Source organism: Panthera onca, chromosome A1, assembly GCF_046562875.1.
Source record: "Panthera onca isolate mPanOnc1 chromosome A1, mPanOnc1 haplotype 2, whole genome shotgun sequence".
Taxonomy (NCBI): Eukaryota; Metazoa; Chordata; class Mammalia; order Carnivora; family Felidae; genus Panthera; species Panthera onca.
The window spans coordinates 134,190,513-134,217,205 of record NC_138339.1 but is presented as its reverse complement, the minus strand read 5'-3'; the positions used below and the strand labels follow the sequence as shown (position 1 = coordinate 134,217,205).

General features: G+C 39.0%; 2 protein-coding genes across 7 annotated transcripts in view; one reads left to right on the top strand and one right to left on the bottom strand.

Moving 5' to 3' along the window:
* The window catches only part of PRRC1 (proline rich coiled-coil 1), a 36,849-nt gene that overhangs the window by 6,963 nt on the left and 3,193 nt on the right, over positions 1 to 26,693 (top strand). For all 3 annotated transcript variants that reach the window (XM_060637894.2, XM_060637895.3, XM_060637896.3), the window contains exons 4-8: positions 1,453 to 1,613; positions 4,304 to 4,406; positions 8,148 to 8,311; positions 14,378 to 14,481; positions 20,497 to 20,599. In XM_060637894.2, the coding sequence (XP_060493877.1) occupies positions 1,453 to 1,613; positions 4,304 to 4,406; positions 8,148 to 8,311; positions 14,378 to 14,481; positions 20,497 to 20,599 (635 nt within the window). The remainder of the gene's footprint in view (positions 1 to 1,452; positions 1,614 to 4,303; positions 4,407 to 8,147; positions 8,312 to 14,377; positions 14,482 to 20,496; positions 20,600 to 26,693) is intronic.
* The window catches only part of LOC132682458 (uncharacterized), a 67,576-nt gene continuing 59,547 nt past the window's right edge, over positions 18,665 to 26,693 (bottom strand). The window contains exons 1-3 of one of the 4 annotated variants that reach the window (XR_014137491.1): positions 23,317 to 23,873; positions 22,528 to 22,608; positions 18,665 to 18,954 (exon numbers count right to left, since the gene is read on the bottom strand). Coding sequence is in view for 1 of the 4 variants with exons in the window: in XM_078451380.2 (XP_078307506.2) it covers positions 18,908 to 18,954; positions 22,528 to 22,608; positions 23,636 to 23,759 (252 nt within the window). In the remaining 3 variants the exon portion in view is untranslated. Of the gene's footprint in view, positions 18,955 to 22,396; positions 22,609 to 23,316; positions 23,874 to 26,693 lie in introns of those variants that run through there. The other 3 variants (XM_078451380.2, XR_013557345.2, XR_014137487.1) reach the window with 3 other exon arrangements.

Sequence of the window (26,693 nt, the reverse complement as noted above, 5' to 3'; positions counted from 1 at the left end):
GTATTACTTTTTTTTTTAACTTTGTTATTTCTTGCTGCATTATTTTTAGCTCCTTTCTTTAAGCTCTGGAATGTTCTCGTGTTTTGACTTTTTTTTTTCTTTAAAAAATTTTTTTTAATGTTTATTTATCTTTGAGAGAGACACAGAGCATGAGCAGGGAGGGACAGAGAGAGAGGGAGACACAGAATCTGAAGCAGGCTCCAGGCTCCTAGCCACCAGCACAGAGCTGGACACGGGGCTCTAACCCATGAACCATGAGATCATGACCTGAGCTGAAGTCGGATGCCCAACTAACTGAGCCACCCAGGTGCCCCACTGACATTTAAACTATCAAAATAAAGCTGTTGTTAACTTAGTAAATGCTAAAGTTAATATGTTGTAAAACGTACATGTTTAGTATATAAAGTGCAGTTTCTCTTACAGAGAAATACCAGGGTGAAATTCGAGAGTTTCTTAAAGCTTTACTTGAAAGGTTATATGGGCAGAATGGTTCAGGAAATAGTTTTATTTAGCCAGGTAAAAATTGAGAACCAAATAAAAGCTCATGTATACCTGAAGTTTGTGCTCTTGGGCCATTTTCCTTTTCTAAGTTGGTTATACCTACTTTTTTGTCTTCCCCGAATGGTTTTTGAAAGCCAGTATCCAAACTTCAGCCTTGTCATCTTCTGCCTGTTACTTCTCCTTTTACAAAAAGAAGCTTCTTTTTTGTGATTTTTATTACCAAGGTTTCTGCTTATCTACCTTTACAAACAGAATTTTTAGTACAGTATAATACTTATGTCCATGAATGTGTGAATTTTCTATTTTGAGTTCAAGTAGAGCACATGGAATATGTACTCATTGTCCTACTCTTTTATATGATAGGCTTGGGTGCTCACATCAATTAATTTTATGCATTAAAGGGATTGGAATTATAGCTGCCCACATCCAAGTGCTAAATAGGGCCAATAGGAAGTACTTTTTGATATACATTTGGTCCATTTTCGGGACACTTCATAAAAATGTCTACAGAAAGGGAAAGAAATTTGTTCTTTGGAATCTTGTTCCATTTGTATTTCATAAAGATTTAGGTGATTCTTGGAGTATATAACTCAGTCCTGAAATGCCTGAGTATAGGGGTGCCTTGGTGGCTCAATTCGTTAAGTGTCGGACTTTGGCTCAGGTTATGATCTCGCGGTTTGTGAGTTCAAGCCCCACCTGAGTCTCCATGCTGACTGCAGAACCTGCTTCCCATCCTCTGTCCCCTGCCCCCCTTCTGTCTCTGCCCCTCCCTGGCTCATTCTGTCTCTCTCAAAAATAAATAAACATTAAAAAAATTAAAAAAAAAAAGAAATGCCTGAGTATATATTCACGTTATTGAAGCTGTTTTGAGCTACTCATCTCATACATCTTTTTACAGGAAATAGTTTATGAAATAAATTACACATATTAGAAATTTTTGCCATTTACTAGGTATTTTGCCGACTCCCATTACTCAGCAAGCCAGTTTGTCATCTCTGGCACAGGGACCTGGAACCACATCAGCCATTACTTTTCCAGAGGAACAAGAAGATCCCAGAGTTGGTAGAGGTCAGGATGAAGCATCTGCTGGCGGACTCTGGGGTTTTATTAAGGTAAAGGGGTATTTAGTTGAAAAACTAGGCTGAGCTTTTTCATTCTAAAATTATTAGATGGCCATTAAAATAATTTTTAAAGAACAAAATGATATAAGGAAAAGTAAAAATTCTTTTTAGTCTTGTGACCAATTTTTTATAGTTTCTCTCAATCCTTTTTATGTGCTTATCTGTGTAGATAGATCTTTTCTAAAATTAAAGTCAAAATGGGGTAGTGACACGTGGACACTATTTTGTGTCTCGTTTGTCCTTATGTAGCACATATCAGGAACATCTTCCAAGCCATAAATACTCTTCAGAAATTTTCTTTATGGCTGCTTTGCCCTTCATGCCGTGGCATTTATTTCCCATATTTTTATTAAAAAATTTTTTTTTTAACATTTATTTATTTTTGAGACAGAGGCAGAGCATGAACAGGGGAGGGTCAGAGAGAGAGGGAGACACAGAATCTGAAACGGGCTCCGGGCTCTGAGCTGTCAGCACAGAGCCCGACGCGGGGCTCGAATTCACGGACCGCGAGATCATGACCTGAGCCAAAGTCGGACGCTTAACCGACTGAGCCACCCAGGTGCCCCTATTTCCCATATTTTGCTAATGGACTTTAGTATTCTCAATTGTAATTCTTATAATACAGCTGTGATGAGCATGCTTGTAGGCAGATCTTAGTGGTCATCTCTGTTTTGTTGAGGTTAATTTCTGATGAATGTCAGAGTGAACAGAGTGAATGTCTGACTGTCCCAGCATTTTTCGTTTGTCAGCACTGATTATGAATTTGAAATACAACTTCTTCTGATTTGATAAATAAAAAACATACCTTGTTTTAATTTGCATTTCTTCGTTACCAGATTTGAACATTTTTTTCATGTGATTTTTTTGCCATCGTATTTTTTTTTCTTAAGTCTCTAGTCCTTTTCTTTGCCCATTTTTGAATTGGGATGATTTTTCGTCTCTGAACAAAAATTCATAAGAGCTCCTAATGTAGTAAGAATGTTTTATTATATGCCATCATATGTTGCAGTTTTCTCTATTTTTATCATACATTTAAATTATATTATCCTTTTTTGACACAAAATCTAAATTTGCAGAAGTTCTTCATATCAGTGTTATGTTTTTTTTATTGTTTTAATGTTAAAAATGACCTTTTACCACCACGTTATATCATGAATGTTTTTCTGTGATTTCTTCTAATTCTTTTATGGTTTCATTTTTCTTATACCCACCAGTTTATTGTTGCTGATACTTTATTACATGAAGTAGAAGTCAAACTTAATTTTTTTCTGACTACTTACTCGACTCTGGCAACATCGTATCCCAGTGTTTTGATATGTCATCTTTATTTTAATTACGCAACTGTGTGTTAATGTCATTTTCGGGACTTGTTTCTCTTCCACTGTTTGGCCTGCCCCTGCAATAGTACCTCGCTATTTCGATTATTATTGACTCTGTTTATTATTATACTATTATTTATTGAAAGTTGACTCTGTGCTCTTGGAGATTAGGAATATTCATTGATGAGTAAGATAGAAAGGTCATTTCCAAGTGCCTGCTTTTGCAGTGATATATCAGTATTTAATTTTATAAGTTTGCACGTTTCTCTTAAGAATTTTGTTTTACTAGTCTTCTGCATTTATTTCTCTTAATGAATTTTGGAATCACTCTGACAGAGTTTCTCCCAGTATTCTGTGGAGAGTTTGGCTACAATTTAATTATATATTAAACATATTTTTAAATTGGTAAGTAGCTAACTTATTTACTACATTTGAGCTTTATGTTACACAGGGATGGTATTTTTCTAAGCTTCCTTTTTTTTTTTTTAAATCCTTCTGTACTTTTTAAAGGTTTTTCCTTATATAGGGATTACTACTAGTTTCCTTTGTTAATAGCATGTGTTATGAACTCAACTTTTTTCTGATTCCAGTTAGTTCAGTGGTAGATTGGAAAAGCCTGCTAGTCAGATGCCATCTCAGGAGGCACTTCTCCCTAGAAGTCTCTTACCACGGGAGAAGTATACATAAGAAGGGAATACTCAGACCTGGTTCCTTCTGCTTAATAGTGTGGTTGTAAGAATTCAGAGGAATGGGTCTGGGTTAAAAGAGAGAATTTGGGGATGAATGCAACAAATAAGAAGCAGGAAAAAAGAAACGTTAGTAGAACATAGCAGAGTAATACATATTAATAGGTAACTTGTGGGGAATAAGGGTGAGAAACATTACTATTTTTATTTTTTGGTTAGGGAATCAAGTATGAGTTTATGGAGACGTCTCATTACACTTTTTATTTGGGACCTTAATGGATAAGTTTTGCATAGTCTTTCATATAAATAAGTGGAAATGAAATGCAATAAGAATATGTACATACAGAGAAATGACCGTGTGTGTGTGTGTGTGTGTGTGTGTGTCTAAAATGAATATGTATGAATATATACATCCACAAAATGAATGAATACATACACATGTGGATATACAGGCCAGTGTGGTCTGTAGACTCCTGTGGGTCTGCGATAAGAAGAGAAATTGAGGGTAAGCATTTTGAAATCTTAACAGCAATTTGACATTGCTATAACCATGTTTTTCTTACATTTTACAAAATCACAGGTCTACCATGTATCAGAAACTTCCAAAAAGTTTTCTTCCACCGTCAGGTGTTCTGTACTTAGAATGGGCATTTATATATTAATTTGTCTTGTGCAGGGTGTGGCCGGAAATCCCATGGTGAAATCTGTGCTTGACAAAACAAAACATTCGGTAGAAAGTATGATTACAACGTTGGACCCTGGCATGGCTCCCTATATCAGTATGTACTTAAGATAGAGCTGCGTCTGCTGTATGGTTTTAAAGTATATGCCTTTGTCAGCCACTCACTGTGACCCATAGTCTTGTAATCATTGGAGATCTTATGTTCTTGATTATAAGTCTTAGCGTTGGCAATCTTAACTTTTTCTTAGTCACAGATACATTTTGAAAACTCCACAGAATCAACTTTGGGAGGAGTAAAACCCATATGAATTGGTATAGTATAGTTTAATTGCAGTTAGTGTATTTTAATTGTAAATGTGGTTGGTATTGTTTTGTGTGAATTGTATTTTATTCACTGTTGACGTTTGAAATGATGCTTTGTTTATATTTGGTTTTGATAATTCTCCACTTCATCTATTTTAATTAAGTGATTGTGCTTACCCTGGGAATATTTTTAGAGGGAGTTGATCTATTTACTAATAATGTCTGATTACCAGGTCTGTTGGGGAAGTTATTTTAACCACCTTTGAATCCCCATTACCAAGAATTCTCCAGACAGGTGACATAGACATACATGTTCTATGCTGTTTAATTTTGAAGGTACCTGTTCTAATAATGTGAACAAGCATAATCGTTAGCAGGATCAGTGACCAATTATTAGTAATTCTATTAAAGATAACAAAAGCCAGAGCCATGCCCCAGGTACTTGAACAGAGATTTTGAGTAGCAAGAAAAAGTTAGTAGCTTTCAGGAGTCTTGATATTAGGTGGTTGGCTAGTAAATGTCAAAGGACAGGACCTAATTGTAATGAGTATCCTTTATTAAGTGGTTGCTCTGCCAGGCAGTACTTGTCATAAGACCTCTGCAGGGTAAGTATTTTCTTCAAGTTGGAGGTGAAGAATCTCGGTTAGGAGAGATTATTATCGTAGGTCGTATACAATTTGGTGGAGCTAGATTGAACCCATGTTCAATTTGATTTTACACTTAGCCACTTTGCTTCTCTGGAAATAGAAAATTGAATCAAGTATTAAATCAGCTGAATTGTTCTTTGTGTTTGTAACTGCCAGAGGATTTAGAAATTGGACCCTGTCATAGATACTGATTTCACATATTCATAATAATCAAGTTTGACATAATTAATGCATCATATATATTCTTCGCAAGCTCATGTTTTGAATGAGGGAAGGAAAGCAATTAGTATCTTTGAAGCTCTTGCTATTTTAACAGGTACTGTGTTAGACTGTGAAAGCAGTTATTTTACCATAACAACAAGCCCTCTGAGGTGGCAAATGTTTTTCCGTGAAAACAAGCTCATTGACTGCCCTGAGGTGACAAAGCTAATCAAGTCAGCCCTCACATCCTGGGCTTTTCTTCAGGCCAGTGGTCTGCGTGGCATCATGAAAAAGGCAGAAAACGAAAGGGGTCGGGTTGCAGGGGAAAATATCAAATAAATTGTCTCCCAGCAAATATCGTAACGTAATATATAGTCTTAATCAGTTAACTATAAAAAGCAGTAAAACTGATGTGAAAAAGCCAACTCTTTAGTGACAGTGAAAGCAAGACCATTCTAACAAAATTCAAAAAAAAAATTTTTACGGAAATATTCTAGAAATCATTACAGTTTCATTTGTATCAAGAAGGCACAAGAATATTAGAAATGGATTTTAACACAATTTAGCTTCCTGAATTCTTAAAATTACTTTCCTCGTCGTCATTAAAGGTGGCACTGCTCATCAAAAAAAGGCTGAGAAGCCTTTTGAGCTGAAGTTTAATTGAAAAGTACTCAGCTAGAGTCAAGAGATAGGTGCCACATGGAGAAAAAGTTAGAAAAAAAAGTGTATTTGTTCTCTCCTATGAGACTCAATGCTTTTAGGTTTTAGTAACTTAAGAAACTCTAGTACAGATGGGATCTGTGGATCATCCTATTAAATAGGAAGAAAGATTCATGATAAAAAGCCCAGATGTTTTGAAAATATTTTCAGCTGTTCCACAAGATGTTTATTAGGGCATACCATAACATTGTCTCTGGGGCAAAATATTTTACAATACAAACCGCTTTCTTGATCTTTGTATTTGGTTCGTGATAGCCATTAACGCCAGGTGGCAAAGTATGCAGTGCTTAGAAATAGGTCTTTGAACTCAGTATGTCACAAAATGTTAGATTAAGGTTTTAAAAAAATAATTAGGTGTATTTATCAAATTACCCTGTGTAAATGGTACACCCTTTTTAGAAGTGATATATTAAAAATGTTTCAGAATTTTTATTTCATATTGCTCTTTGCCTTTTTAGATTTCAAGTTTTATATGCGTTGGTACTTCCATTTCCTTATATGCTTGCATATTAGGAAATAATAGATGTACAATTTATAGCTAGATAACCCATTTATTTATGGCATATGCTGTTTTCTTCTTCTAATGATGGAGACGTAGGATAAAAAGGTTGACTCACCATGTAAACTATTTTCTAGATAAAAAGTACGTTTCATGGCAGCCCTTGTTGAGTGCAGAACTTTTTTACAACTCTGACACATTCCTTATTGTCAATAACAGCCTTCATTTTCATTTTCTGTAACATACCCTAAATGTGTAACTTGGGTTCCACAAGCCACGTATTTAATTTCTGTGATCGCTCAGTTAGTTGAAGGACTTGGAACTCCAGCATCCTCATGGTATCACAAGTTTATGCATAACAGGTGTGTGTCTTTGTTAAAGCAGGAAAACCATTGTGATTTGCAGCCTTAAAAATGGCAATGTGTTTTATACAAAGTGTAAACTTACCAGAAAATGAAATCTTGTGAAATTAATAGAGCAACATAATAGAAAATTAAACTTTTTTCATAGCTGGTAAAACATTATTTCCCAAATTGACATCTGTGGAAGACTTTGTAGGAGCTGTCATTAGATGCTAAATAAGTAGTCCATGAACAGATGGAAAGTATGGAAAGTACTGGGTTAAAGCCATGAATTTTAACTGTTGGTTTTCTGAGACTCTTAATGTTCCCTGTGGGTTTCTTTTAAAAAAAATTTTTTTTTTAATGTTTATTTCTGAGGCAGAGAGACACAGAGCATGAGTGGGGGAGGGTCAAAGAGAGAGGGAGACACAGCATCAGAAGCAGGCTTCAGGCACTGAACTGGCAGCACAGAGGCCGACGCGGGGCTTGAACTCACAAACCGTGAGATCATGACCTGAGCCGAAGTCGGTCGCTCAACCGACGGAGCCACCCAGGCGCCCCTCCCTGTGGATTTCTAGGAGAGAAATGTGTAGAGCATCTCTCAAGCTTGTTTGATCACAAAATGGCTGTTTTAAGGGGATCTACTAATATACCCTGGAACAGCATTTCATAGGAAAACAACTGTTGTGCTCTATTTGTGGCAGATGAGATGTTCAGAACATTGAGAAGGTATGCAGTATCTCCCGCCTACAGATTAGACTGTCTCAGGTAATGCATTAAATGCTCATTTTTAAAAGTCAGGAAAAGTTGGTAGTTTTCGTCCAAGCACTTGGAATAAGATGCTGTTAGATTAGAGGGTGAAAGTGTGTCTGATAGAGCAGATGGTGTAGTGAAAGAGGATTTCGGAGTGTGAGAGACCTAGGTTTGCATCCTGACATCATTGCAAAATTGTTATGTTACTGTTGGCAAGGTCTTATCAGTCTTAGTTTGCTTCCTCAGCCTATAAAGAAGTTTATAATCTGTGTCTTGCATTATTTTGTGAGCTTAGTAATAATTATGTAATGTTACCATATGACAATGATTAGGACAATTTCATTAATCTGGAGTTGAAATTTTTTTCTTGGTAGAATCTGGAGGTGAACTGGATATCGTAGTGACCTCGAATAAAGAAGTGAAAGTTGCCGCCGTCCGAGATGCCTTCCAGGAGGTCTTTGGCTTAGCTGTGGTGATAGGGGAAGCTGGACAGTCCAATATTGCCCCACAGCCGGTCGGGTATGCAGCTGGGTTAAAAGTGAGTAATAGAAAACTTTTTCAGTATATAGAAACTGGAAGCTAATTTTTTCAGAATTCTGATAGTAATCCTTTGGTCTTTATGGAGCTAATGGCTTTTTACATTCTGAAATATTGATCATCTTGGTTTTTAATTAGACAACCGTTGTGTAGTTTTACTTTAAAGAAAGGGTAGGTTTCGATGATGGGACGGGAGGAAACACGTGGAGAACACAAAGAATAGTTAGTGCTGAGAGATCTTAACCCAGTGTTAGCATGTAATTTATCATTTTATACTGAAATTATAGTATCTCTTGAATTCTTTAAGCTTTTTATTACTTCACTGTAAATAATACTTTATACTTATGTATTTCTTCATGGTTTGGGGAAGTCTAATATATTTGAAAGTTTCCTGACTATTAATGGGGTGCCAGTAGGCAGGTGCTATCTCGATTGACCCTACAGATGTCCCTTTTGCCTTGTACTTGGTGAAGGGACTTAGCAGTCATCTGGAAAGCTTTTCTTAGCTTCCTTGCCTTGATTCTTCCTCTTCTCCATCCTTTTAATTCCTTTGTCTTAAAGATCTGACTGCCTGGCACCTACCTTATAGGTACAATACCTGTGTATAACCAGAGTTTTTCAGGGTCTCCTCAGTGTATAGAAACTTTTAAAATCTTATTAGCACTAATATCAAAAGGAAGACGCGGTCTTATTTTTTCCATAATGAAGGAAGAGGATCTTGTGATCAACTTTGTAGCAGGGGCAGATGATAGAATTGACTTGTTTTAAAGAGAAATTTCACACCACTGCATACTCACACCACCATTTAAATTTTATAGTTTGTCTTCTGGCCTGTTACAGTTCAAAACCTTGTCCTATGTCTGTGTAAAACCTGTCCAGTTCCCAGTGAACTAGAGCTGGTTTTCTTAAGCTAGCGAGGATTCAAGTTCCAAGAATCCGGGGGCGCCTGGGTGGCTCAGCCGGTTGAGCGTCCGACTTCGGCTCAGGTCATGATCTCATGATTTGTGGGTTCGAGCTCCACGTCGGGCTCTGTGCTGACAGCTCGGAGCCTGGAACCTGCTTCGGAATCTGTCTCCCTCTCTCTCTCTGCCCCTCCCCTACTCATGCTCTGTCTGTCTCTCGCTCAAACATTAAAATTCCAACAATCCTTTCCTTTCTCTCATACATTTTTTACCACCAGCATATAGACGTGCAAGAGCAAATGAATACTGAACAGGTCATTAGCATGCAAATATTTTTCTCACCTTAAATAAACCAAAGAAATTTTAACAAAATTTTTTACCTCATTTAACTCATCATCTATCACCTTAATTTTTTATTATTTTGTGCTTCTTTTTGCAGCAAAACTTCTCCAAAGAGTTGCTAATCCTGTATCTCTAATTTTTGCCTTCATAGTCTCTGAAACTCAGCCCAGCCAGGCTATCAGCCTGACCCCACAGAGAATGCTGTCCAGGTCACCAGTGGTCTCCGTCTGGTTTTACCCGTCTGTAGCTTTTGAGACACTTAGGCTTTAATGTTTTTTTCACTTCTGGGGTTCCACATGTTTTTCCCCCGCCTCACTATTTGTTCATTCCCCTGTGCTTCCTTTGTTGGTTCCCTCTGATGATTTTGTCTTTATCTACATTCCCTCCTTTGGTGAGCTCATGGAGTCCTATGGCTTTAAATGCCATCTGTGTGCTGACAGTTTCAGATTTCTGTCTCTAGCACAGACCTCTCATGTAAACTAGATTTATGTAAAAGTTGCCTTCTCAACATCTTAACTTGAGTGCCTCAAACATCCACCTGCTTTTCTTTCCTCCCAGTCTGCCCCTAGCCTTCTCCATCTCTGTTGATTGATGGCAGCGCTATCCTTCCATCTTCCCCAGTGAGAAATGTTGGAGTCACCCTTCTCTCTTTCCCCATGTTCAGTTTATGAAGAAATCTTGTTCGTCCTGCCTTCATGGTGTGTCCAGCCAGCATTTGACTTCTCGCGTCTCTACCGCCACTGCAGTGCCTTGCTGGAATCTTGCCATCCTCTCTGAGTAGGCCATCCAGCTGTTATGGTTACCCTGACAGGGTAATGACCTTGTAGCCCTCTAGGTCATTCTCAGCAGAGTGGCCAGATAATCCTTTCATATCATACATCAGAGCATATCACTCTCTTTTTCAACACTTTATATTTCACTCATCGTAAGCCCACGTTCCTTAAGTGGCTTCCACGGCCCCTCACAGTTTGGCTGACGTGGCCTTTTGTTTCTTCTCTTGGTGCTACAACTCCTGGTCGTCCCCTCACTCACTCATGCCAGTCACAGTGGCTTCCTTGCTGCTCTTCATACTTGCCTGGCCTGCTTGTCTTTGTAGGGCCTTTTCACTAGGTCTTTCCTCTGTCTGGGACGTTCTTCCCTCCAATATGTGCTTGGCAGGCTCTTTAAACCTTTAAGTCTTCACGCACATCTTGCCTGCACGGCAAGGCCTGTCCTGACTGCCTTGTTTTGTCCTGCATTTTGCATTTTATTTCTGTGGTTCTCAGCACCTTCTGATACACTGTGTCATTTTGTTTTGTATTCGTGTTTCGGAATGTGTCCCCACAAGAATTAAGTTCCTCAGGAGTAGGAATTTTGGTTTGGTTCAGAGATGTGAAGTGCTTGGTGCTTTTCAAAGTGAGTATCTAACAGTTTTATCAAGATGTCTGAACTGCAAACATCAGAACTAAAAATTCTAGGGTATGTTTTTAAAATTATTAATTTTCTCAAGTAAGCAGTCTGATACACAAGACATTTTCATTGTGGGATCTGCTTTCAGTTTTGGTTTAACGTCCTATCGGTTTCATGAGAAGCTTAGAGATTTTTTTAAGCTCATACGAGCACTCTAGCTGCCCCCCACCCATCACTATCCCTTGATTGTACCTCCACAGCCACACAGTGGTCTTAAGACTGGTCTAGAAGTACCTCTGTGGAGACACAAACATTTTGCAGGGTCTCAGGAGAGCCCAAGAGCTTTAAGGAATTCAGCTTCAGCCTTTGAGAGGCTCTGTTCTTGCCCTTTGGGAAATGAGACCTACCTCCTCCCCACTAAATGTTCATATAGTACATCGCCCCAGAACATAAAATGCTCTGGAGTGTCATTTGAAGGGACAGTTCAAATTACTGTGTTCAGTGTTGGGAATACAAATGACATAATGATGAAGTAAAATCTTGTTTGTTCTCATCAATACTGAAAAAGGACTGACAACAGTTGTCAGCTCGATAGGTCATTAATAATTTTTGAAGATAAATCACCATGTGATATTTGGACTATAACTCAAAATTTCATGGTTTTTAAAACATGGGTCTGAAATATTTTGTTATGTCAAATATTATTACACAGAAGAGGTTTAAAATTGGGGTGCCTGGGTGGTTTCATCAGTTAAGCAGCCAACTTTTGTTTTTGGCTCAGGTCACGATTTCATGGTTCTCTCACGTGAGTTCAAGCCCTGCATCGGGCTCTGTGCTAACAGTGCAGAGCTGCGTGGGATTCTCTCTCTGCCCCTCCCCTGTTCGTGCTCCCTCTGTCTCAAAAGAAGATACTTAAAATCATTAGGTGCTGTTTTTGAAAGGTTTATGGAAATTTTTTTCTTCAAGAAAAGCTTCATCTTTTAGATAATATTAATAGATAATATTAATAGCTCAGTGTGTTGTGATTTTTCTGTGTGTTTGACAGATTCATTTTTATTATTGGTTTTTTCCCTTCAGACATACAGATTTCTTTTCCATAATCTTTAATAAGCAGCTTAAAATCAAAATTCACAGAAACTGATACATAGGAAAATCCTTCATAAATTTATCAACTGTTTTTTCCCCACAAACAGTAGAGGGAGCTAATGAGAAGAAAAGTAATGTAGAATCCTAGAATTTAAAATTTCAACACAGATTTTTTACTCTCCATCAGATTTTAATTAAATGACTTTTCTCAACTAAACCCAGCTTTTCCTTTAAGCACACGAGAGTGTTTCAGGAAATAAACCTGCCGTAATTAAAATTAGGAAGCTTTTGGGGCGCCTGGGTGGCTCAGTCGGTTAAGCGGCCGACTTCAGCTCAGGTCACGATCTCGCGGTCCGTGAGTTCGAGCCCTGCGTCAGGCTCTGGGCTGATGGCTCAGAGCCTGGAGCCTGCTTCCGATTCTGTGTCTCCCTCTCTCTCTGACCCTCCCCCGTTCATGTTCTCTCTCTGTCTCAAAAATAAAACGTTAAAAAAAATTTTTTTTTTTTTAAATAAAATTAGGAAGCTTCTGAAGCATGTATGCCAACCATTAATTGTATGGAAAGGCCAATGATAGTTATGACCACTGTTTTATAACTTCTATTCAACAGATACAGATAAAAATCCACATGCATTTTAGAAGTATGGAATTTTGATTAAACCACATTGCTTAGTATAAGCTCTTAAGAGTACACAGTAAGCTCTGGTGGCCTTTTTGTGGATTGCTTCCATTTGAGATCATTACTTCATTGTGGCCTCAAAAGTACCTAATTCTTGATTCCTTACACTTCTGAAAATGAAGTTAAAATGTGTTCTTAAAACATGGATGGGGGCTCTGCTTAAAGTGTCTTTATTTGTGACTCCAGAAGATGCCATACTTAACGTCAGGGGAGAAGAGAGGCAGATATAACCCTCTCTTTGTGTTCCTTGTGAAATATAAACCCCTATTTGGTAGGATAGTAAAAAATGAACAAGTTTATTTTGTGAAAGCATTAAATCTAGGAATATTTTGTTGTGCATAGCTGAGATACCTTCTTCAAAGAGGGCTGAATCTCCTAATAGTTTTTACTGAGTTAACAGTAAAATAACATTTATTTAAACTTATTCATAATCAGAATTTAACCATAACTAACTTCCTCTTGGGGGGAATAATTGGGGCAAAGTTACATTTTCCAGGATAACATCTCTTAGATTTTCTTTCAAATCCAATAGGTGCCTCCTCATTCACTGTTACTAGAAAATTTACACTATTAAGATTAACATGAGTGATAAAAATTTTTAAGAAACCCTTTATTTCTTCCTTTATTTTTTCTTGTAGTTCGACACTATGTGAGGTACTGGAGAGATAAGAGTAAGCAAAAATACAGTCTTGATACTATTACAGTTTTGTTCATACATTTTTTCATCCATCTTTATAAGCTAACGTCTTAAATTGATTTATCCATTTTCTTGTAGTTATCAGTTTCTTTATTTCTGTTGTCTCTAAAATCAGTTGTCTCTAGAAGTGCTCTTGCTTTTAAATTTTCATTTGATAAGAATTGACCACTTTTTCTTAATCACTACTTAGCTCTGTTACCCATAGTAAAAATAGGTTAATGTATTCTCCATGGCAAGTTTTATTAAAAATTAGAACACATTTGTCTAACTTTTTAGACATTTCCTGTCACTTCCCTTATCACTGTTTATGAAGTAATTCAGATGAAAGTAGGTAAACAGCATTCTTATTGTTAACTTGTAGTTTTGTATCGTAAGATATGTATTGATGATATTGAGTTATGTAGCGTTGTCAGCCCCTCAGTTTTGTTGCATAAATGGTATTTTCCTGAATAGATCTTGGTGCAGTATATCCATTTGCAGTTAAAAATACATCAGCCGTCATTTTGGTGCTTATTTTAAGGCTATATTTAAAGGAAATAAGAAGAAAGAGGGAAAAACATTTACTGTTGATACGATTGCCTACCTAGATAACTCAAGAGCAAATTGAATAAAAACTACTAGGACTAAAAAAAGATTTATCAGTAAGATATTCTCTTGACAGATCAACATTAAGAAGTAGCACACAGTTTCATATTAGTACAACTAGTACCAATTAGAACATTAATGTAAAAATAATCCATTTTATAGTAACAACCAAAGTAATAGTGTATATGGAAAGTGCTCTGTAAACGTTAATATGGAGGAGAACATGATTGGACTCTTGTACTGTTTATACTTCTGTATTCTTTGGATATATGCAGTGGGTATATAGGTGTGTTTGGTGTAGATGTATATATTACTTATGTAACCATGAATTAGTATATAGAATACTGAGTAACTTGAAATGGCTTCTAACCTGTGCCGTTGTCATTCAGGGCGCCCAGGAACGGATAGATAGTTTGCGTCGAACTGGAGTGATCCATGAAAAACAGATTGCTGTGTCAGTAGAAAACTTCATCGCAGAATTGCTACCTGACAAGTAAGAGGCTCTTTTTCTTTTAACATAATTAAAAAATTTTTTTTCTTGTAATGAGAACGTTTCGCAATCTACTCTCAGCATTTTTCAGATACACAGTACAGTATTAACTATACTCACTGTGCTATATATTTTATCCCGACTTATTTCATGTCTGAAAGTTGATACCTGTTAACCTCCTTCACCCATTTTAACCACCCCCCACCCCCCCGCTAACCGTCAGTCTATTCTTCGTATCTGTGAGTTTTTTTGTTTTTTATTCCATATAAGTGAGATCATGCAATATTTGTTTTCTCTGACTTATTTCCTTTTAGACTCTCCTTCTTTGTTCATGGCTGAATAGTGTGTGTGTTTGTGTGTATATACCACAATTTCTTCATTCTTCCACTGACGTGCTTAGGTTGCTTCCGTGTTTTGGTAATTGTAAATGCTGTTGCAGTGAACATTGGTGAGGGGTGCATACATCTCTTCAAGTTAGTTTTCGTTTCCGTCAGATAAATACTCAGAAGGGGAATTGATAGATCATATGCTTTAATTTTTTGAGGAACCTCTATATTGTTTTCATACTGCTGTACCAGTTTACATTCTCATCAAGGGATTTTTCTCCACATCTCTGCCAACACTTGTTATTTTTTTGACTTGTGGTAATAGACATACCGATACATGTAAGGTGAGATCTCATTGTGGTTTTGAGCACCTTTTCATGTACGTGTTGGCCATCTGTATGTCTTTGGAAAACTATTTAGAGCCTCTGCCCATTTTTTAATCATTTGGTTTTTGTGCTCTTGAAGTTTTTAATATATTTGTATGTTAATACCTTCTGAGATAAAGGATTTGTAAATGATTTTTCCCATTCAGTAGGTTGCCTTTTCATTTCGTTGATGGTTTCCTTTGCTCTGTAGAACCTTTTTAGTTTGATATAGTCCCACTGAATCATTTTTGGTTTTGTTGCCATTGCTTTTGGTGTCCAATCTAAAAAATCACCACCAAGACTGATAGCAAGCACTTTACTCCCTCTTGTTTTCTAGGAGTTTTATGGCTTTCGGTTTTAAGTTCGAGTCTTAAATCCATTTGAGTTTTTGTGTATGGTGTCAGTAGTCTAGTTTCCCCAGGACCATTTATCCTATAGACTCTCCTTTCCCCATTGTATATTCTTGGGTCTTTTGTCGTAAATTAATTTTAATTGACCATGTGTGTAGGTTTATTTGTCAGCTATTTTGTTGCATTGATGTGTGTCTGTTTTTATGCCAATACCATACTGTTTTGATGAGTATAGCTTGGTAATATATATTGTTTGAAATACAGTTTGAAATCGGGGAGTGTGATGCTGCTTCTTTCTCAGGATTGCTTTGTCTATCCAGGGTCTTGTTCTCTTTCTGTGAAAAATGTCATGGGAATTTTGATAGAGATTGCATTGAATCTTAGATTGCTTGGATGGTATGAACATTTTAACAATTGTAATTCTTCCAGTCCAGGAGCATGGAATATCTTTCTATATATTTTGAGTTTTCAGGTTTTTTTGGCTGTGTTACAGTTTTCAGAGTAGAGATCTTTCACCTTCTTGGTTGTTAAGTGATCCTAGAGAACATTCCATGTGCTCTTGGAAAGAGTATGTTTTCATCTGGTTTTGGAAGGAATGTTCTATATAGATCGGATAAAGCCCATCTGGTGTGATGTGTTGTTGAAAGCCACCATTTCCTTACTCATCTTCTGTCTGGGTGATCTATCCATTGATACAAATGGGGTGGGAAAGTTCTTTACTGTTACTGTTTTACTGTCAATTTCTTCTTTGTATCTGCTAATTTTGCCTTATATATCTTCCATTATTGGGTTCATCTATATTTGCAATTGTTATAATCTCTTGTTGGATTGATCCCTTTATTATTTTGTAATGCCCTTCTTTGTCTCTCATTACCGTCTGTTTTAAAGTCTGTCTGGTCTAAGTATTGTTCCCCCAGTTTTTTTTTGGTTTCTTTCATGTCCATTTGTGTGGAATATTTTTTTATTTAAAAAAGACATATAGACTTAAAAGTCTGTATGTGTCTTTAGGTATGACATGAGTCTCCTTTAGGCCACATATAAATGCATCTTGTTTTTTTATGTAGTCACCCTATGTCTTTTGATTGGAGCATTTAGACATTTTGTTGTTTTGTAGTTGTGTTGTTCTTTCATTATGACCGATGACTTTCTCTTGTGTTATACGTAGCCTTATTTTTTTATCTATTAGAGGTTTTGGGTGTGTAGTTACCATAAGGTTTCTATATAACACCTTACCTATATAGCAGTCTGTTAACGGTCTCTTAACTTACACCAATCAAAAACTCCATTTTTACTCATCCCTCCACCCTTTCTGTATGTCGTATTTTACATCTTACCGTGAATCCCTTCATTAATGTAAATATGGTTTTATTACTTTTGCCTTTTAACCTTTGCAGTAGTTGTATAAGGGATTGATCTACTCCCTTTGCTGTGTGTTTGCTTTGACCCGTAATTTTTTTTCCTTTATAGTGTTATCTCCGTGGCCTTTGCTTCTTAGAAAAGTCTCTGACATTTCTTACACGCCTGGGTTAGTGGTAATGAACTACTTATCTGTTTTAGTGGTGACTATTACCCTTGCCAGGTAGAATAGTCATGACTGTAGGCTTTTTTTTTTTCCTCCACTGTGATTATAATGCCACTTCCTTCTTTTCTGCAAAGTTTGTGTGGAGAAATCCGAGAGCTTTATGAGGTTTCCCTTGTATATAACTGGTTGTTTACCTCTTGATGTCTTCAGGATTTTCTGTCTTATTTTTTGACATTTTATTTATGTTTTTTATGTGGACCTCCTTGGGTTCATCTTACTTTGGGCTGTGATTCTTTGACCTGGATATTTCTTTCTTTCCCCAGGTCAGGGAAGGTTTTGCTCCTTTCTCTCTCTTCTGGGACCCCTACCCTGCGAGTGTTAGTATGTTTAATATTATTCCAGAGATCACTTTTATGTATCTTCATTTTTTTTCTTTCTGCTTTTCAGCCTCTTTGCTTTATGATACCCTCTCTTCCAGATCACAGATCTGTTCTTCTTTCTAGTCTGACATTTCAGTTACTGTATTTAACTCTGATTAGTTCTTTTTTATGTTTTGTGTTTACGCACTCCAGTCCAGTGAGCATTTTTGTGACCATTACTTTGAACTCTTTATCCGTTAGATTGTGTAGCTCTAAGTTTTTTCTTGTTTGAAGCATAGGAGTTTGTGATTTAGGCAAAAACACCTACCTTTCTCAGTCTTGAAGGCGTGGCTTTGTGTAGATGTGTGTTTGGAGTCTTGGGAGGTCCCAGGTCATACCATGCTGGCATCACCTTCACAAGATGGCTTGAGCTGGTGTGTGTCCCCTAGGGGCCAGGGCTCACTGAGGTGGCATGCCAGCTTGTCTGCATTGTCACAGGTCCTGAGCACCTCCCACCCCAGGGAAAAGTCTAACAATTTCCCCACTGCTTGGGAGATGCTGTGGACTTAATGAATGAGCTTCCTTCACTTCTAGTCGAGTTGCTGAATTAAGGTTAGGTGGTACTTAGGTCCAAGTGAAAGTCTTCACCTCACTCTGAAAGCTTTTCCCCATCCAGAGCGTTACTCCATTTTGCCCTCCTGGCTTTTACAGCTCTTTAATTTGGTTACATATAGGACTTACATACCTCATCCACCTTTTCATTGGGAGCAATGGTCTGCCATAAACTGCCCCACTGTAGCTAGCTGTGGCATTTTTCCTACCAATTACCTTTTAACCAATACAGTGGTGTTTAGGAAGATTAGGGATAGAAAAACAGTTGACTCGTGAAAAGCATAGATTGGAACTGCACAGATCCACTTACACAGCTTTTCTCTGATAGAATGCAGTACTATAAATGCCTTTTTTTCTTCCTAATGATTTTTTAAGTGTTTAGTTTTGAGAGAGAGAGCACAAGCAGGGGAGGGGCATAGAGAGGGAGACAAAGGATTGGAATAGGAGGCTTGTGCTGACAGCACAGAGCCCTGTATGAGGCTCAGACTTGTGCACTGTGATGTCATGACCTGAGCCGAAGTCAGACACGTAACTGAGCCACCCCGGTGCCCCTCTTCTTAACGATTTTCTTACTTTTTTCTAGCTCACTTTATTGCAAGAATATGGTAGATGATACCTATAAAACATGCAAAACATGTTTTAATAGACTGTTATTGGTAAGGCTTTTGGTCAATAGTAGGCTTTTATATGTGTTTGGAAAGTCAGAAGTTAGATTTTTGACTGCGCTAGGGGGTCATGGCCACCCAAATGTCCACGTTGTTCAAGGGGATACTGTAGTATTAGGAAATCTGTTGGTTTCTAGTGTGGATTAAAGAGGAGGGGACGGAAAGGCTGTGATAGGAAAGTGCAGACGAGCCGAGAGGGAGAACATACAGAGCAGATAGCAAACCTAGGATCAAACCACTTGACAGTTCCTGCTTTCTCTCTGCTGTGGTCCTGGTCCTGTAGGAAATAAATGCCAGGAAGATAAAGTCAAAAACACGGTTACAATTAAGAAGATACCCATCCAGGAAGAGCCAGTTAGTCGAAAAAATGTGTTGATGCCTAATAACCAAGAGTAGAGCCAGTACAGACATACTTCTCTGATGAATTTTATATCAGTTCATGTTATGGGAGGAAAACTAACATGGTCTGTACCATACCTGGACAAAAGCCTGTGTAAGCATGGCCTGTCCTTACTCAGAGGTTAACCTGTCAAGTTCAGAAATCTTAGGTTTTGTGTTAAATGTATTAAAATGTCTTTTTTGTGTGTGAATTGACTGGTGGTGGTAGGTGGTCTTTGTAAAATAGAGTGGTGGTTCCCACATTCTGTTTTGAGATTTTTTCTGGTAAAAGGTATTCAAGTATCTTGGAATCACAATTCTTAAGTTCTTTTTTAGTCAAAATGGCAGCCACATGAGATTGGTTATTTTAGCAGCTACCTGGAGAGGGATCCTCAGTGATTGTCCGTGAATGTGGGGTGGGGAGTGCCCTTGGAGTTCTTGAAGGATAGTATTTGGGAGAGGAGGAGGACCCAAAGTTTCCCTGGCCAATAGCACTCTTGAAAGAAATGCAGGAGGTTTCCAAGGGCATGATCTTGGTTGCAGTTTTAGCCACATCCCTGTCGACATGCTCAAGAGCCTGATGGAATTTTACATAACAAAGAGGACCTTGTAGTTCTTCTAATGCGTCTTCACCAGCATCTCCAAGGGACTTTTACCTTCAGTGAGTCTCATTTTCAGCAAGTGCTTGCCTAACAGTCACTACAGTTATACACAAGTTACTGATGAGTATGCCAAATAAATAGTGTGATTTAATGTGGTTATTTTGAAACCAGATTTTAGGATATGAATACTAAGAATGTAATGTCTGATCATTTTAATCCTCAGCAAAACTTATTCTATATTTTACTTTGCTGTTTCTTTAAATATGTAAATAGAAGTTACCTAATTCATTTTCTCTTCCATCACACTTTATTAGATCTACATATTTTTAAAAATAGTGAACTTTTTTTGCTCTATATATCCTCTTGTTATTCAGGCTTATGATTTCATGGCATCTGGTGGTTGCATAATTCTAGTTATCTAAAATGCTGGTAGTGTTACAGATGACTTAAGGCAATTATAAAATGTATTTTTATAATTTATGAGTAACTTTAAATAGAAGAAAGTTTTCTTGAAGTGTTTTTAAAGACTGATTATCAAAAATGAGATTTCCTCTGAATGAGCTTAATTTGCTATTCACTTTGCAAATCAGCCACGTATTAACAATGGAGATGGTAATGTAAAATTTCTCATATTTTACCAAGTGTCCTCCCTCCTCTTGGAATTAAGCTAATAGGTAATTTTATATATTATTCTTATGGATTGTTTTCTTGAAAATTGATTAGAAAAACATTTCCTGTTTGAACGATAATAGTTTTTGGGTTAGTTTTTTCTATTCACTGTAACTTTTTTTTTTTTTTATGGCACATCAACAACTTAATCCTCATCCATCCCGTTGTAGGTGGTTTGACATTGGCTGTTTGATAGTTGAAGATCCTGCCCATGGCATTCACCTTGAAACGTTTACCCAGGCCACGCCAGTGCCTTTGGAATTTGTACAACAGGTTGGTTTTCTCCTTTTTCATTATACTCCACAGAAACTTGAAATACTGTTTTAACAATAAAAGCTTTTGTTAGATTTTTCACTGGATATACGTTTTTGATTTTGCTTCTTAATTCTTTCCCCTTTCAGCTTTTTCTTTTTGCTTTCCAATTTCTTTCAGGTTGAGTACCTTCCTTGTTTTCCAGCTGTCTTTGAAAAGATAATACTTGACAACCTTAATCATTATTTTCCTCTTTTGTTTTTATGATTGTGCTGTGCTACTGACAACAGAAAAACGATTTACCAGTTCTGGTTTTATATCCACTTTTCGTTGGTGGATACCATTTTGGTTCCCTTAATTATTCCTATCTTTTGTCTTGATCTTCCTTTTTAGTTCATCTTTTCTAACAAGTTCCTGGAACTCAGGAAACCCACTTTTTCCCCATTATGGATTTATTATAAAAGGATCTAACTCCAGAATGACTAGATGGAAGAACTGCATGGGGCAGGAGGACAAAGGTTCCATGCTGGCTGGACTCTCCACTTTTCCAGATTTGTCATGTTGACTCAGAAGCTCTCCCAACCCCATCCTTGGGGGTTTTTATGGCGAGTATGTTATGGAGGCATGTTACCAAGCCCATAGGTTCGGGCTTTCAACCTGATTAACAAAAGATATCTTTGTGGTTCTCAGTCCTTAAGAAATTACAAGGATGGTAGGAGCACTGTGCCAAAAACTGGGGTCCAAGATCCAATATGTATTTCTTACTATAAACCACAGTATTACATGTCCACCGCCTGATCTTCAAACACAAATTCCTTATAGCAAAACCACCACGAAGGTTTAAGACAACTTGCACATTACTAGAATCCCATTCAGTAATAATTAACTATCTAGTCTGTGTCCACAGGGAGAGGCCACTCAGGTTGGCAGTCTTCTGTTGGCTTCCTAAACAGGGTGTGGGGGCCTTACCCTTCCAGGCCTGCGGTATAATGGAGCTCAGAGCCAGCGTTAGCTCTTGCCCTGGCCTTTTGAGGTGTTAGCATAATGTTTGGTTTCCCTCATTGTATAACCCATTAATTCGTTCCTTTACCCATAGCTACTATTTACCCTCTTTTCCTTTTCATACTCAAACTTTTTCCCTAGCGTCTGCTGGCATGCTTTGGAGGCGGCCGTAGTAGTCTAGCAAGTACATCCCCACTCAGTCCACTTGTATTCAGACAAGGTGAGGTTACACAGGTACAGAGATCTTGCAGGTTTGCTTCCAGACCTGAGATAAAGCTGGTGTCACAGTAACGCATCTGAAATGTGTTTCTTGGTTTCTCAGTGCAGACGATGGTTATGTTTACACTATATTGTTAAACGTACAATAGCATTATATTTATTTATTTTTCCCCATGTTGATAAAATAGTATTTATTCTCTCAGCTCTCGTAAAACTGGCAAGTTTAATTCTCTACTTAGCGATTTTTTTTCTGGAATTATTCCTCCCACTGCTTCCGGTCTTATTTGCCTCTATCCCAAATTAGCATTATATTTAAAAAAACAACATGACGTTTATACCTCAATTAAAAAATACATGACTGCTAAAAAAATTCATTTGGGCATCGAGCAAGTTGTAATTATCGATCACAGATCACTAACAAATAATGAAAAAGTTGGAAACCTGGTGAGAATTACGTATTTAGGAGACAGAGTGACAAAAGCTGTTGGAAAAGTGGCACCAATACACTTGCTTACTGTTGCCACACACCTTCCATTTGTAAAAAGTGCAGTACCAGCAAAGCGCGGTAAAGCGAGGTGCAACAAAATGATGCCTCCCTATGGTGGGCTGTCTCCACCACTGGTACGTGTAGCCACACTCCCTGTCACCCCGTTTTGCCACAGAGAGTGCGGGCACATCCTGCCCCATAGGCCCTTAGGAACTTTGTAACATCACGTTTGAAACCATACCTAGAGTTTCTTGCTTAGGAGTCATCCCTGTTTCCACGTCTGTTTGCAACATCGAACAGGGGAATGAAAAGTTGAAGTGATCTAAGGAAGAAAGAACAAGTCACTATACCAGGGTCACCCTCCCTGGGCCAGAATTGCAGCGTGAGACCATCATCCTCGTCTGCCCCCTGCCCCACATCCACAGGAAAAGAGAGCTTTTCATCTTTTCATCCTACTCACGCTCAGTGCCACACTCATGTGAGCCGGCACCTAAATGCCTACACCTGCAGCTTTTCAGACAACCTGTGTTTCTGTTGCCCATTTCTGTTCTGGACCAAACTCATTCTCGAAGGAGGATATCTCTGTCCATCGTGTCCATTGCTGGACACGGGCTGTCAGGTGTGTTCCTTGCTCTGGAGAAACGCTCAGCCATCCAAATTGGTACAGTATCTTCTATTCAGGTTCTGTTAGGGTGTCTGAACATCTGCACCTACCCCTTAGTAAGGAAAGCTCCATCCAAAGTCAACGTCTGTTCCTGCCACGGCCCATCTGTAGCCCCCAGAGCTGTCACCATCAGTCTCCTTTGTCGTCTGTGTTTATGGTCTTCCCAGCAGGGAACGTGCTGCATAACCATTTGCATGGTTTCTGTCTCCGGTTGGGAGACAGTTCATATTGGCATTTTTTTGTCTCAGAGAATGCAAGAGGACTCTGTCTAGATTCAGCCTACCTCTGTATTTATCCACTCATTTTGTAGACCCAGGTAGCCATCTAAAGCAGGGGTATCTTTAGATGTTTGTCCATTCCACTCACCTTCCAAACCTGGAAGAAGTTCTGATGGGATCCTGTCCTGCTTCATTGCACCCCTCAGATTCATTTCCACAGGGCTGTGCCCCACATGGGCAACCTTTTAATAGGTAACATATCCAGTGTGCCTTCTTGCCCGACCATATGGTCAGACCATTGGCCACTGCCCTGAGTCAGTAAAAACTGAAACAGGAAAAAAAAAAAAAAACACTGGTAAAACCCCCAATCATGCTGAGAAAATAGTGTGCATTTTAGCCCATGGAGCTGATTCATTTTTACCTTCTTCTGTCCAAGTGATGGCCTTCCAGATAGACTGTCCCCTCACCTGTGGAACTGCCATCCACGGACCAAGCAGCTAGCTCTTTGCTCTTCAGTTGAGAGTTGTTCATAGGGCACGGTATACATGGCAGTTGGTTCTCAGAGCTTTTCCCATGGCTCCAAAGTGAGTCCTAGAGGAAAAGAGGGGCCCTGGTCATGACTGTCTCCCTAGGCATCATGATCCTGTATGTAAACCATTTCCATATTAGGAACTTTTCCTGGGCACTGCCGTCCTATTAAGGGATTCTGCGATATCATCCTAGACATTATGCGTATTTTACATTTCAAAATCATTTTATGTCCTTCAGTGAACGGGGTAGCTTTAACTAATAGTCTGGTAGCAAGGTAGTAAATGCCCCTCAGATGGAAACATGCTACTCCGGAGTCCCAGGAAATGTCGCTGGATGGCACTCAGATTTCTGCCATAAGCCTCAGTCTAAGCTCCACATCGGACTGTGGCATAGAGAGTTTGTCACTGCCAGCTCACAGCTTCTGCCTCACACAGTGTGGGCTCAGCCAGTCCTACTGGTTACTGTATAGCATGGCCAATAAATGATACTTGAAGGGTGAATTGACAGCCCTTCACTAGGCTGGGGAAGCTTTCCACAGTGATTACAGTGTCCATGCCCAAAATGCAATCAGATAAAAAAAAAAAAAAAAAAAAAAAACACTTCACATAAAGCCTGTTCAAACCTAACAGTTTCCTTACACATTGGTACTTCGATCTGTACTTTCATCCCCCTAACGCTAGACTCTATTTGGAGCTCATCGACAGGATATGGTTTTACAATAATAGGCAGGGCACCTATTCCCCAAACAGACATGATCACCATTTGCACATAAAATCCAAGTCAAGGAGACACCTTCACATAAAACTTGCTGAAACGATTCAGCTTCCATAACCCAATCAACCCTTCCATTTTCACTTTCTAATTGTAGCTCTCATCACGGCTTCACCAGTAGTCCTGGTAGTGTAGCTCGAGGGACTTGAAACCTCTCTTCTCCACTCTTGGCCATTGTCTCTGCTTGTGTACACAGGTCTTTGTGTTTCCAGCAAGAGGGACAAGGGATAGGTCTTCCCTCTCCGTTGACCACCTTCTTAGTGACCAGAGTTCTGAGAGGTTCTTTGTGTTGTCCGTGCATAACTTGTACCTTGGAGAGGGTGGCCTTGAGGCTAGTGGCATAAGCGAAGTCAGACAAGTCAAGTTGGGCCCAGCATCAAGGCTGGACTCACCATTTTCTTTTAGAGTGTAGCTGTGGTAGACAACAACCACCAAGGGACTATTGTGCTTTTTTGTTAATAGTTTGCATTTCTTTGGGTTTCCAAGAAATCAGCTTCCCAGGAGTTGGACCCATCTCTAATTTTCACTGGTAACTTGACCTTTTAGTAACCGAGTACATCCCAGATGCTGTTCCATGCAAGTGGTGGCCGCCCTGCAACCAGACCGTCTTCCTCCCTCATTTTTCATCTTTGTTCTTGGCAAGCTATGTGTTTCCATGAGCCACGGCTGTGCAAGCCAGCTACCCCTTCTGACACCTACTATCTAGGTCTCCTACCCATTTCTAGTGTGTGGGAGGGGTTTTTCCACACCACCCAGCAATTCTAGGATACCAGCTGGTATCATACATTGCAGCTCCATTCCGACACCATCTTCCTGGAGATAGTGTCAGATCCTATAGGGTAAGGACTCGGTCCTACAAGACAGCCCCTCCCCAACCTCACACACCAGGGCCAAGTCCAGGTTATCACCTCTGCTTCTGGCCCCACTGCCGCACGTTGGTTCTCATAACACCTTCCTTCTCAGGAAGCCTGGTGACTCACTAGATGGCTTGCCTGTTACGAAAGGATACAAGTCAGAAACAGCCAGATGGATGAGAGGCAGAGGACAAGGTACTGGGAGAGGGTGCAGCGCTTCCATGCCCTCTCCCAGCCCGCCCCTCTCCCTTGATCTCCACATGTTCGCCAGTCTGGAAGCTCTCCCAGCCCCATCCTTCTGGGTTTTTATGGAGTTCATTCGATAGGCATGATTGGTACATCTGGCCCGTGGTTACATGGTCACCTTGCAGCCTCCCTCCCTCCCCTGAGTTGGGAGGGGATGGGATGACCAAGCACAGTTGACCCGTGAACACCATGGCTTTGAACTGCACAGGTCCACTTACACGCAGACTTTCTACAGTACAGTACTTATTTTCTCTATGATTTTCTTAACATTTTTTTCTGTAGCTTACCTTATTGTAAGCATATGGTATATACATAAGGTACAAAGTGGGTCTTAATTGGCTGTTATTACAAAGGCTTCTGCTCAACAGTAGGCTATTTAGTAGTGAAGTTTTTGGGGAATCACAAGTTATATGTGGGTTTTTCAACTATACCAGGTGGTCACTGTCCCTGACCCCTGCATTGTTCAGTGGTCACGTGTAAGTATATTTTTTATTGTAAGTCCCGGTATCACCCATATTCTAGCCTAGCCACGATAGGTTTATGCCAGAAACGGCCTGATGGTTCAAGCAATAGCTCATCAACTCACACAGTTCAAAACCTATTGAAGAAGAAAAAAGTATTTCCACAGAACTGACACGTATTTGCTACAAATAACCACAGGGATAACTTGTTAGCAAATCGGGATGAGAAGGGTATGTGTGTACTGACAAAGCAAAAATCAGACCTGCCGATAAAATGTTAGAACCTCAGACATGCCCCAGACTAGACCCTTTATAAGTGAAACGTGTACATGAAAATTTGACATGGTGGAAAGGTTCCGAAGAGCACGCTGATGAGCGAGGGACTGTGGAAAAGGACGGGAAGGTGCGCTCTCTCACCACTCAGCTTGTTAACCTGGAACAACACACTGACCGGCACTGAGACCTCAACCCTTGGACACTGAGCTCTGTTGGAGTCGTTCGATTAAGGCTGGCATGACATGTGAGCAAGAGAATGAGCTTACTGTGGACAGTCAACACAGGAGGTGTGTGCAGCATTGTTCTAGGTTCTTCTGTAGCCTGGTCACTTCCTGTAGCTGCTCCCATAGCTTCTCCGGGTTTGTCCTCATCTGTAGTAAAAGTAA